The sequence below is a fragment of the Pipistrellus kuhlii genome, unplaced genomic scaffold (genome assembly GCF_014108245.1).
Source record: "Pipistrellus kuhlii isolate mPipKuh1 unplaced genomic scaffold, mPipKuh1.p scaffold_m20_p_45, whole genome shotgun sequence".
Lineage (NCBI taxonomy): Eukaryota > Metazoa > Chordata > Mammalia > Chiroptera > Vespertilionidae > Pipistrellus > Pipistrellus kuhlii.
In genome coordinates this window covers 1612214-1625304 of record NW_023425546.1, presented here as the reverse complement: position 1 = coordinate 1625304, position 13091 = coordinate 1612214, and the positions used below count along the sequence as shown (strand labels likewise).

The 13091-nt window shown below is 57.9% G+C and overlaps 1 protein-coding gene across 2 annotated transcripts in view; it reads right to left on the bottom strand.

Moving 5' to 3' along the window:
- The window catches only part of SORL1 (sortilin related receptor 1), a 139204-nt gene that overhangs the window by 100761 nt on the left and 25352 nt on the right, over positions 1 to 13091 (bottom strand). For both annotated transcript variants that reach the window (XM_036412607.2, XM_045572359.1), the window contains exons 4-6: positions 7143 to 7304; positions 5473 to 5540; positions 1264 to 1444 (exon numbers count right to left, since the gene is read on the bottom strand). In XM_036412607.2, coding sequence (XP_036268500.1) covers positions 1264 to 1444; positions 5473 to 5540; positions 7143 to 7304 — 411 coding nt within the window. The remainder of the gene's footprint in view (positions 1 to 1263; positions 1445 to 5472; positions 5541 to 7142; positions 7305 to 13091) is intronic.

Here is a 13091-nt window from a genome sequence, read left to right as displayed (position 1 = left end):
TCAACCAGGAGACAGGTTCAATTCCTGGTCAGGGGTCATGCCCAGGTTGCCAGATCAATCCCCAGTGTGGGACATGCAGGAGGCAGCTGATCAATGATTCTCTCTCATCACTGATGTTTCTCTCTCCCTTCCTCTCTGAAATCAATAAAAATATATTAAAGAAAAGAAAACATTTCCCAAGGTATGCAGTGGGGAACCCCTCCTGCATCTAGCCACCCACAACTTCTCTCCTCATTCTAACCTTACTCTCTCTTTCCCTGTTGGGGAGGCCTCTCTCCACCCAGAATCCCAAGGGCTTTGACCTGCTTCTGCCTGGCCAGCTGCCAATCACAGAAATGAGGACCTGGAGGGAAACATCACACCTCACTTGCCCCGAGGGTAACAGCGACAGGAAGCAGAGCAACCTCCCAGATACCAGAGGCCTAGAGCCCAGGCCCCGCCACTGGCTGCCATCAGGAAAGCGGCTGACACCCCGGACGCAGGCCCTCACTCTCAGCTGGCCTGTCCTCCCGGACACAGGGCAGTCTAGTGGCGACTTGCCGCTTGACGCAGTAGCAAGGTAAGTCCTAGTGAGCAATTAAATTCTGTTAGATGAGCTAACACTCCATCTCAGCATCTGGCTCCAACCCATCAAATCAAGGGGAAGTTTTCCCAAAGTCTGGGAGGTAAGCTATTACTAACAGCCGAAAGCTTACTTACTGCTCTGCTTAGAGTAGGGGTGTCGAACTCAATCAGAGAAGGGGCCAAAATCTAAAATCCAGCCTAAATCGCGGGCCGAATGGTTTACTGAACAGTCATAAACTGTCATTGTGATGGAAACGCAGCGGAGTGCAGTGATGACAGCTCGGTGCGGGCCACATTGCAAGGCCTGGTGGGACGGATTTGGCCCGTGGGCCTTGTGTTTGACACATGTGGCTTAGAGCATTAACTCTCACCGGCCACTGACTCACATTCTGAGCCACGTAACAACGTGGGTCCAAAACTCACAGAGGAATCTGCCTAACGGAAAGGAAACCAGAGTGGAATTAAAGAAACACGCCACTGAGTGCGCCCTCCCCTGTGTTCTTCTCGTTGGGATTTCAAAGAAACGTGTTTGCCGAGGAGGCATGGAAAAATCACTAAATCTGGAGCTTCTCCACTGCTCGAGCCCCAGGACCTGCCACACCCCCCGGGAGTGTCCTTCTCTGCCAGCATGGCCAGTCCACACCCCGGCCGCGACCCAGCCTCCCCACAGAACGCCGTTCCTCGGCATCTGCAACTCACCACCACCTTGGTGGCAAACATGTACTTGTCCCGAAGCTGGAAGTCTCTCACTGCCTCCAGCACCACCTCCTGGCTCTCCCGGGACTGGAAGAAGTCGGTGCTGCGGAGAACTGTGGAGTAGCCGGAGGGCTCATGCCGCTCCACGTACAGGGTGCTGGGCTCGTCGTAGGGATCAATCCCCCTGGAAGAAAACAGTGTCGTCGTCACTTCCGTCATCGGGAGGCGGCAGCCAGAGCAGGGCCCCGGGGGCCAGGAAGTGCTGCCCACACTTCCCTCAGCTGCTCTGGGCGCCCCGCAGCGTGGGGAGAGGAGAGAACGATGGATGCTGGAATCAAAGAAGGCCGGCTCGAGGCTGTCAGCACGTTTCTGGCCTCAAGTGACAAACCTTGGAGGAATGGAGGAGTTTGCAGGGCGCTGCATTCTCGGAAGGATAACTCAGGAGGAGTCACATGAGGACCTGGTGAGGCACTTCCTTCCAGCCTCCCCCCACCAGCTCAGGCCACCGCGGCTGGCACCGGTGAGATACGCTCCTGCCCGGCGAGGCTCCCTCACACCTCTGCGCACACTAACCTCCAGAAACGGGGTGCATTCCCCCCTCACCCCCGAACTTCTGTCAGCTCTGCACCCCCTGCAGGGAGGCTTTCCCACACCCTGACCTGCACCTCTAAGTCTCCCTCATCTTCCGGGGCCAAGTTCAAGCCTCCCTGGCAGGAAGCCCCGCGTCGCCCCAGCAAGCACCGTGTCTCCCGGCGCCAGATTTCAAGCGGTTTAATTCGTTTTATATGCGTTCAAACCAACATAGGAACTGCTTTGGTTGAATGGGTTCTGAATCAGTCCCCGTACCTCACACGGTCCTGCTTCTTACGTTATTCGACCCTGAACAGACTGTGTTACAATGTATGGCGGTCCCCACACTGCGACTCTCTGAGCTCCCTGGAGAGCACAAACGCCTTTCAGCCATGTCTTCTGTTTCTTTTCACCCCGCGGGGCTCCTCCCTGCACTGATCCTGGCTGCACTGCGTCTACAGGCCATAGTTCCAGGGGCTGCTCCAACGGGGAGCATGCAGGGATGAGATCACACTACCTTGGAGAAGAACCTCACCCTGCTACTCCCCAAATACAGTCCCAACAGCAGCAGAGGGGACCCCCCTGCCCGGCTCCTCACCACCAAGGCAGGAAGACCTGCACCGACCTGCACCAAGCAGGAGCGAGAACTGGGAGACCCCACACAGGTGAGGAAGGCAGAGCTCACACACCCGTGCCTGGAGTTCCTCCATGTGCACGGAGCTCGGATAATGAAGGTTAGGACACCAAACTCGAAGTTTCAAGATACACTGCCAAGAGCATATTCTAAGGACAAAGAATGGCCCTGGGCCTTTTGGCTCAGTGGATAGAGCATCGGCCTGCTGACCAAAGGGTCCCTGGTTCGATTCCAGTCAAGGACACGTACTTCAGCTGCAGGCTCCTCCCTGTCCTGGTCTGGGTTCGTGCAGGAGGCAACCCAAAGATGTGTTTCTCTCACATTGATATTCCTGGCTTTCTCTTCTACTTTCCCTAAAAATCAATGGAAAAATATCCTCAGGCAGGGATTAACAGAAAAAAGAAAGGAAGGAAGGAAGGAAGGAAGGAAGGAAGGAAGGAAGGAAGGAAGGAAGGGAGGGAAATGAAAGAATAAGGAAAGAGGGAGGGAAGGGAGAAGAGAAGGGATGGGAGGGAAAGGAAGGAGAAGGAAAGGGAGGAGAGAGGAGGGGAGGGGAAGGGAGGGCAGGGAAAGTCGGGCAGAAAGAGAGGAAGGAGCTAAGGATAGGAGAATGGAAGAGCCTCTTTGCGCTGGGAAGACGCCTTGGCCCTGTAAGCGGAAGGGAAGGGTCCCTGGAGAGGCCAGGGTTTGGTCCTCACTGGGAGGCTCTGTGCAGTGGGGGGAGCCTGCTCTCTTCCACAACTGGAAGCACTGATTCAAGTCCTCCTCTGCTCTAGATGATATGCAAATGAGCATGAGGCTGTGGGATATTTTTAAAAGGCAGAGAGGAAGGGAGCTTGTGAACGGCTCACCTCTGCTGTTCAGTCCTGGCCACAGCAGCCCTGAGATGGAGAAACGAAGCTGCGGCTTCAGTTCTGTAACGCAGACAGGGGCCCCCCATTCCTGAGAACCGCTCCCCCTACGAGTTAGTGTTCTGCAGCCCCAGCCCCCCCGCCCCCCACCCCTGCCTTTACCTTCACTCACACCTGCTTCCTCTTCGTTTGCCCTCATCTGGAAAGCCCACGCCTCGCTCTACCTCCTCCTCACAGCCCTTGCCTGGCCTCCCCCGCCCCCTGGGCCCCACTTATAGTCCTTCCCTGCTGCTCCCTGGGGACCCAGCCCCACCCACAGCTCCTCCCCGCTAGTCTACAGCCTCCAGCTCTGAGAGCACCAGGCAGGTTTCCAGCTCTCCTGCTGTCCCAAGCCTGCCACTGCTCTCTGAGGGGTTGGAGCGCACTGGCGCTTCCTGTGGGGAACGGGGATCCCTCCCATGGCCTGAAATGCCCTGACACCAGCCATGCATCTTTCTGAGACCGTCTAAGGCCGTCCTTTCCCCTAAACTATCTGCATGTCTGCAAGCAGGCAGACTCCACACACTAATTCCCAAGCACAAAGCACCTTTGTTTAGGAATCCAGCTGGTGTTCCCTCTGACCACATGGCTCCTCGAACAAGTGAAAGAGCTGCTTGTCCCTTTAAGATCCAGTCAAGTACCAGAGAGCTGAGGGTACTCCTTGATGGAGATGCACTCAGATGAGGCTGGGGTTCTACTTTCACTGAGACTCCACAACCTCTGCCCCAGGAGAACAACAACTGGGCCGAATAGCCGGCCCCTGCCAAGCAGCTGGAGGCTCCCGGGTCCCCACTGCACTGGCCGCAGGCACCAGGGAAGCATGCAGAGACATCCCCCTCACACGGCCCTGGTGGAAGCCGCACAGGTGTATCCCCCCTCCTGCTGGGCCGCTGCGTCTAATGAAGATAAAACTAAAAGTAAGAAGACAGTCCTAGCCAGTTTGGCCCTGGAGAGAGTGATGACCTGCGGACTGAGGGTCCCGGATTCGATTTTGGTCAAGGGCACCTGCCCAAGCTGCAGGCTCCACCCCTAGCATGGGAAGTGCAGGAGGCAGCCAATCAATGATTCTCTCTTATCAGTGATATTCTCTCCCTCCCTCCCCCTTTCTCTCTGAAATATATATATATATATATATATATATATATATATATATATATATATATATCCAACAACCCTGTAACAGTAAAAAGTCAAAAGCAACTATGACTAGAAACAACTGTACTTTAAAAAGCCTGTTGATTTCACCTTCCTTCTCGGCTCCCATCGCTTTCAGAATAAGTCCAAATTCCTCTCCCAACTTTACCTAGCACACAGCCCCCAAATAAAACTCAGCGTTTTGCACCCAGCACCGCATCATCTGTCTCCGCTGCGGCCATTCTGTTCCTGCACCCCCACAGCACCTCCGACCCGCTGCACGCGACCGGTTCTGTCCATGAGCGCCCATCTGAAAAGAACAGACCTCCCTCCCCCACGATCTCTGAGCTTCACAATGTGTGTTAGGTGCAAACATGGTCTCTCCACCCTGGCCAGGCGCCAGTGGTTACAGCGTCTTCCCTCCCCACCACAGAGGCAGGTTCGATCCAGGCCAGGGCACATACAAGAATCAACCAATCGAGGCGTAAAAAAGTGGAACAACAAATCGATGTTTCTGTCTAAAATCAATCGATATATTTTTTAAGATTTAAAAAAAATATTTCCTTACCTCCTAAACTGCAACCTCCTTAACAAGTTTATCCATAAAGTAGTCAACTTCACACACCCTAAAGCATATTCAGCATGTTTTACCCTCAGCGGACATTCAGAAACCTGCCATCAATGAACAAATGAATCGATCTTATATGGAGAAACTCCCCACTTCAGATGCGATGCTCTAAAAATGAGGGTCTTCAGAAAGCCTCCCTCCGCAGAGCGGGAAGATCCCATGTTCCCTGGGACTGAGGGCGCAGGTGCCCGAAGCCTCGAGAGCCTCCACTCCTGGCCCCCACTGGCCACACTGCTGCGTGGAGGAGGCGCCGGCCACAGGCTCGGCTCCACGCTGCAGGGGAGGGAGGAGTGCACGCAGGAGCTGCCCTGGAGAGGAGAGGAGGGTGATCACACCGCTTAGCTGGCAGGACTCACCAGGAGAAGGACTTCACATGCTCCTGAACCAGGATCCAGGTCTGGCCAAAATCGTCCGACTTCCACAGCTGCAAGACCAAGAAGACAAGAGGCTGTGAGGCGCGAAGCAGCACGACCGGAACGGCTCTGCCAAACCCACCGAAGCCCCCGGAGAGGCTGGCTGCTGTGGGGACCGCACAGGCCCCACGGCCCCACGGCCCGCGCATCGCTCCGGGGCAGCCTGACGGGCCTGCCACACCTCTGTTTCCTCCATCGTTACCAAGGTCTCCACAGACACCGGGAGGAAAGGACTGGGACCTGCCTTCCCTTTGTGATGATCAGAAGCTCCACTTCCTCAAGACTGGCCCTCAGATAACTAAAAACAAGAGGACTATGCTTGGCGCTTCTCACCTGGGAAAGAGTCCTTAAAACTATACAACGAGCTCCAGCCGGTGTGGCTCGAAGGATAGAGCATCAGCCTGCGGACCAAGGGGTGCAGGGTTTGATTCCTGCAAGGGCATGTACCTCAGTTGCAGGCCCTGGTCAGGGGACGTGCAGGAGGCAGCCAATCGATGTGTTTCTCCCACATGGATGTTCCTCTCTGTCTTTCCCTCTCTCTTCCACTCTCTTTAAAAATCAATGGAAAAATATCCTCAGGTGGGGATTGAAATACAGTAATTAATTAATTAATTAAAAAAAACAAAACAAAACTGTACAAGGGCCACAGCAGTGAAGGCGATGGAAAGGATGCTGGTCAAGTGCAGGATCAGGAAGGACAGAGCACCGCTGAACACATGGGAGGGTGGCTCTGAGCAAGAAGCCTGCCGAAGCCCCACTTCCCAGGCACACCCCAGGCACACCCCAGGCACACGGGCGGGTTCCTCTGGCCTGACAGCCCGTGGTGAGGAGCAGACTAGACTGCAGAGAGCAACTGTCCCCAGGTGATTGGCCCTGACCACACCGAGGCCCCCCTATGCACGCACAGCTCAACGGACCAAGTTTTGGCTAAACAACCTGCAAAGAAAAGGGTCTGTTCCAAGCTTGTTCTGAGCCACGTCTTTCAAAACGTATCCGAAACAGCTCCTCGTTAGTATAGTGGTTAGTATCCCCGCCTGTCAAAACGCATCCGAGACCCAATCCTCCGGGACCGGCAGGGCTCACAGGTCACGCCAGACCATGCGTCTCAGCTCAGCCACTTTCAACCTTGAAATGTAAGAGCTGCTCCGCTCTCGTTCCCCATCGCTCACCCTCCTCCAACCGGATTAGAGGAGAGCGCCACACTTATGCTATGTGCAGAGGCACACGCACACCAGAGAAGAGCAGGAACGTCTGCGGTAGATCCAGGTACATGGCAGGCAGCGGCTGTGTGTAAGGCAGAGGGGGGAGGCACACGGAGACGCGGCAGGCGGGCCAGCAGGGCTGACGCCAGGATCCCCCGCTCTGAGGCTGACAAGCTCCAGCCCGAGAGGGCGTCGCACTAAGGAACAGGGCCTGCCGGGCGGCGCCAGGTATGCCCTGCTCAGGCGCGTCCCTGCCAGGGAGAGCACCACAGCTAGAGGCCAAGCTTGCGGGCGAAGGAGGGAAGGGCCGAGGGAAGTCACTCCAAGGGCATGCAGTCCACAGGCCAGGCAGAAGGGGACCTGGCAGAGCCCCATCCTCCCCGCCCCCTCCAGTTCCGAACACTCTCTTACCTGCTTGTTGGGGTGAGACCTGTCGAAGCCCAGGAGGAGGTCGGAGACCTTGCTGTGCAGGAGGAGATCGGCTGCCCGGAACGGGATGGAAAAACCTCGAATGGTGTGGCAGAAGTCGAACGTGATCCAGAGGTACTGGGCGTAGGCGTCTGCGAAGATGTACTGCAGGGGAAGGAGCAGCTGCAGCGGGCCTGGCGGAGCCGTCCTACACCCTCCTGCAGTGAGCGCCAGGCACCTGGGCCTACGGCCCGGCCCAGCGCCAAGCCTAGGCCTGCAGGGCTCACCCCTCCCGCTGTCTCCTCTCACGCTCTCCCGCACTGAGGGAGGCAGGTGCACACCCGGTATGGCTCAGCAAAGGGTGGGCCGGCGAGCCAGACAGAGCTTGCATTTAACCAGAGAATGACCCTCTGGGGGAAGTGGGCCTCTGGGGTCCACCTCCAGCAGGGCCAGCTTTGGATGAGGCGGTCACTGAGTCCCCAGAACAAACAGAATGTGGGGAGGGGGGAGAGGATGTGAGAACCAACAACTGTGGGCGTGGCCAGCACCATGGAGGAAACACCCACTCCCGAGGTGCCCCCTCAAGGAGACAGGGGAGGGGAGGCAAGTGGAAAAGGCCTCGGACATTCTTTTAAATGGCCAATGGGAGAGGGCGGACCTGGACGACCTATGAGGAATCAGGTGACCCCTGGTGCTCAGCCAATGAGGAGCCGGAGGAGGGACTCACATCCTCCAGATAAACAGCCTGTGACCACTGCTCCTGAGCCTGTCCCCACTCCTGCTCTTGCAAGAACGTATTAAAGGTCTCGTTTTCGCCACACTTCTGTCTCCAAGTCCGTTATTTGAACTCGGACAGGTGAGCATTTCTCTCATAGTCAAGCCTAGTTTTTGTGAGCCACTGGGCCACTATCGAAAGTTGGCTATGGAGAGCCAAGACAGGAAGTCCTGCGTCTGATGGGCTGCACACAGCTGGGACTTGTCTCTGGCACGCCTTCCAGGGAAGCCTCGTCCACTGGGAAACCAGCTCCACCCTCTGCCCACCGTGCCAGGCAAGGGAGCGCTAACACCTGCGGGCATGGTGCACAGGCCTGGGAGACACGCAGGAAGGAGCTCCATGGAGCCAGGCCTCATTCCGGCTCCGCACAGCCCAGTGACACTGAGCGAGAGAATGACTGCAGCCTACGCAGCTTCGAGGGGAAAGAATGAGGCAACTGTTTGGCAAACGTACACCTGGATATTCACCAGGGACCAGACACGGGGTGCCACAGTGAAAGCGCAGGGCCCTTCCCCGGGGGTGGCCTAGGATCTATTCGGGATGGGGGTGGCGGACAGGGGGCACGGCATGCCCACACTGACTCTAAGTCAGGGGAAGTGAGACTGAATGAGGAGCGTGGTGCATCCTAGGAGAGCGGAGATTACAGATGGTCACGGTCTGCAAGATCAGAGATGACTCCGGGTAAGAGTTGGGCCTTGAAGGGCAGGCAAGGCTTTCAGAGAACATTCTAAGTCCCAGGCAGAGAGGAGAGGAGAACAATATAGCGTGGATTTGACAGCAGTTCATGAGAGCCTGGACTAACGGTTAGAAAATAAAAAATACGGCTGCATATGCTCCACTGTGTAGATGTACCACAGATTTTACCCACACGTCTGCTGAGGGGAACCTGGGCTGTTTCCAATTCTTAGCTATGGTGAATTGTGCTGCTACGAACACAGAGTGCACATATCCTTTCTGACTGACGATTCTGGTTTCTTGGGATATGTTCCTAGAAGTGGGATTGCAGGGTCAAATGGGAGTTCCATTTTTAGTTTTTTGAGGAAATGCCAGTGACATATGTAACACTTTCAACACTAAGAATCCTATTCAATAAAGAGGGAATATGCTCATTGCCCATCACACCCGCACAAAGATGGCGGCACTCACAGCCACAAGATGGCAGCACCCAGTCCCCTCAGCCCCCCAGCCACCCGGGGCCAGCCTGAGGAGCAGGCAAGCCTCAGATGGCAGCTGCCCAGCCACCCAGTGCCGCCTGAGGCTCAGGTAGCCAGGGCCGGCTAAGGCTTGTGCTGCCGGCAGTGGCAGCAGCAGAGGTGTGAGGGGGCATCACCTTCCCCTGATTGGCAGGTCACCTCCCGCCCCTGAGGCTCCGGGATTGTGAGAGGGGGCAGGCTGGGCTGAGGGACCCCCCTCCAGTGCACTGGGCCTCTAGCTTAAGATAAAAATAAAATAAAATAAGTAAAAAGGCTGCAAACTCACACGGCAGCAGGCGGGACCCTCAGGAGCTGGGCGGCAGCCCTGCTCCCAGGAGCACAAGGGGCTCCGTGGACACTGTGAACCCCAAACTAGAGCAGGGGAACCAGTCACTGAAGCCCCAGAAACCACAACCCCACGGAGTCAGTGCTAACACGTTCCCTACATGCTTCCAGCTGGCGCAGAGCCCTGGCTCACAGTCCTCTCAGCACCACACCACGCCTCCTCCCCAGGCTGCTCTCCCCCCACGCCACTCCCATTCCTTCTCGCTCCTGTCCCTGTGCACCCTCTCCCCACGCCAGGCCTCTCCCCCCGCCGCCCCTCCTCCCCAAGCTGCCCGCACTCATTCCTGCTCCCGTCACTGTGCACCCTCTCCCCACGCTGGCCTAGCTGCTGGCTTGCAGGAAGGTGTTCTTCATGGCGCTCCCTGTGCCTCCTCCCTGTGCCTCCTCCCTGTGCCTCCTCCAGCATCTTATGTAAACTCAGCCCCTGCAGAAGCCAGGGAAGCTCATGCTAAAGGCCGGCAAAGCTCTGAAGGGAAACACTGCACTCCGGGCCAGAACCACACGGGACCCTGTGAGCACAGTCACCCAGTTCTGCAGAAAAGCGCTCTTAGGAACGCCGCCGCCCGGAACCACCCTGAAGCCTGGGGAGGGGTAGAGGCTCCGAGTTCACAAAGGAGCCTCTCCCCCGGCTTCCTGCGGTGTCCTGCTTCAGAGTGGGCGGAAGTGCACCCATCACAGCTCACAGGTGACATGGGCACGAGCCTCTGCTCTGCCAGGCACTGCACTGGGCTCAAGTGCCTCGCTTATCGGAGCACCGAGCACTCCCAGCGTTATACAGAGGTCTCCAGCGGCGATTCTGTCGCCTCTGTATAACGAGGCCACTGAAGTCACCCCCAAGGGCACCCAGGAGTGGCCACGTTCACCTCCATGCCCGGCTGGTTCAAAGCACCTCTCTGAACCTTTGCTTTCATCCGAAGGGCAGCCCCTCCTGAACGCGACGCACAGTCTCACCTTGGATCACTGGACTCAGGTCCGTGCCTTCCTCATCACCCCCTCCTTTTTCTGGAAACCTGTCTTACCTCACCTCCCATCACCAGCCCTCACCACCTCTGACCTCAGCTCACTTTGCTGCTGTTCTGGTCCACGCTGCTCCTCCCTCACACATCCCCCTCCACCTCCCCTCCGCCCCTGCTCTCACCCCTCACCCCTGGCCCACGCCTTGGTAATCCTTCTCACAGCTTCACGGACTGCCTCCTAAACAGCCTACCTGCCTTCCCGATACCCCGCCTCCCAGACTTCTCACAGGAGCCCAGCGCCGAACCTCTATCTTAGCACGTCCACTCTGCGGGCCACGGGGTTTCACTGTGACAACGGGATTCTGACACCGTCCCCCAAAGCCTAATTCTTGCTCCCCGTGTCCTGGGTTCTAGTCGCATCACACCTTCTCCCAGCGCAGCTCACAACCAGAGCGGGGGTGGACGCCTCTGCCTGCTTTAGCCTGCGCTCCCGCCAGCAATGACCCTGCCGTCTGCCTTTAACACAGCGGTCACACCGCGTCTGTCCCTGCTCCCACTGCGGCCCACGGCCCACCCCTGCTGGAGGCGGCATGGGGTCAGCACGGGTCTTCGCCTAGGGCCTCCTGAGACCAGGGACGAGCAGCACTGAGGGGATGTTCCGGCTGAGGACCAGCACTCCGTGCCGCATTCCCACGCATGTCGACTCCTCCATCTTCCCCTCCAGCCTCCCGCAGGCTTCCGGGCCCATGTTCCCTGAGAACCCTTCCCAGTGACGCCCTCCTCAGAGAGTCCCCTGCTCCCACAGTCATTTTCCTTTTGTAAAATATTTGTTATTGATTTCAGAGAGAAACTTCAAGGATGAGAGAGAAAAACATCCATGATGAGACAGATGACTGACTAGCTGCCTCCTACATGCCCACTACTGGGGATTGAGCCCACAATCTGGGCATGTGCCCTTGGCTGGAATAGAATCCGGGACCCTTCAGTCTATAGGAGGATGCTCTAGCCACTGAGCAACACAGCTAGGGTTTTTTACAGTCTTCAAGGCAAAAAGCAAGCCCTCCATCTCAAGACAGGAGCTTTGAGTACCATCCCCAGGTGCCTCACTGCACTCCTCCACCCCAGCAACACCCCTGCGGCTGCAGGCCACGCTGCACTCCGGAGTCTGCCCTCGCCTCTCCTCCCCCAGGGCTCCCACAGCTGCTCCTGCCATTGGAGCCGGCCTGCAGCTTCCATTCTAACCTAAGTGCCGGCTCTCTGGCGCCCACCCCTGCTCCATCCACAGGGCCCACGCGTGTCAGCACTGATTCTTCCTGGCTTCGGCCTCCTGCACCCGCGGCCCGCAGCCGCCAGCTGGCCTGACCATGAGGCACTCCCCGCAGGGTGTGTTTAGACCCGGCCTGACTGTGCGCTGAGGCCAGGAACCTGCAGGAACCAGGGCTGCACCTGGCAATTCGGACAGAGAAAGAGGAAATGGGACTGCAGGCAACGCAAAATAGACTCCACACCCACCTGCCCACAGCTCACCTGCCACACAGCCACGCCCTCACCGCACAGCCACACCCTGCCACATAGCCACACCCACACAGCCACGCCCACCTGCCACACAGCCACGCCCTCACCGCACAGCCACGCCCACCTACCACACAGCCACGCCCTCACCACACAGCCACACCCACCTGCCATAGCCACGCCCTCACCGCACAGCCACACCCTGCCACATAGCCACACCCACACACCCACGCCCACCTACCACACAGCTACGCCCTCACCGCACAGCCACACCCTGCCACATAGCCACACCCTCACAGCCATGCCCACCTACCACACAGCCACGCCCTCACCGCACAGCCACGCCCACCTGCCACACAGCCACACCCACCTGCCACACAGCCACGCCCTCACCACACAGCCACACCCACCTGCCACACAGCCATGCCCTCACCGCACAGCCACACCCACCTGCCACACAGCCATGCCCTCACCGCACAGCCACACCCACCTGCCACACAGCCATGCCCTCACCGCACAGCCACACCCTGCCACATAGCCACACCCACACAGCCACGCCCACCTGCCACACAGCCACGCCCTCATCGCACAGCCACGTCCTCATGCCCACGTGGCCTGTCACCTGCTTTCCACTCCAGGCACACCTTTCAGCCCTCTCCTCCGGCCTTTGTGGCACTGACTGTGCAGAGCAGTTGCTGGCACTCTGTGACAGCCCTCCTGACCGGCCACAGGTGCGCTGTGGACAGCATGCGCCAGGCTTCTGGATGTGTCTTGGAGCAAACTGCCTTCCAAGACACAGAAGCAAAAGCAACAAAACTAATCCCCAAAGGAGAGTGGTCCTTTCCTTGCTGAGAAGTCCAGGGCGGGCACCAGCCTCCTGGGGAACTGGAAGCCGGAAAGAGCTGCAACCTGCCCAGCCCAGGCCCTGTCACTCCATCTCCAAGAAGGCGGCCCCTTCTCACTCCCAGCAGCTCCCAGCCCCACCAGCTCCGCCTGAGGAATCTGCTCCACAGCCCAGCACCCAGCACCATGCCTTGCACCCAGCACCACGCCCTGTACCCAGCACCACGCCCCGCACCTACTGCCGCATGCCCTGTACCCAGCACCATACCCCGCACCCAGCACCACGCCCCGCACCCACTGCCACATGCCCCGTACCCAACACCACGCC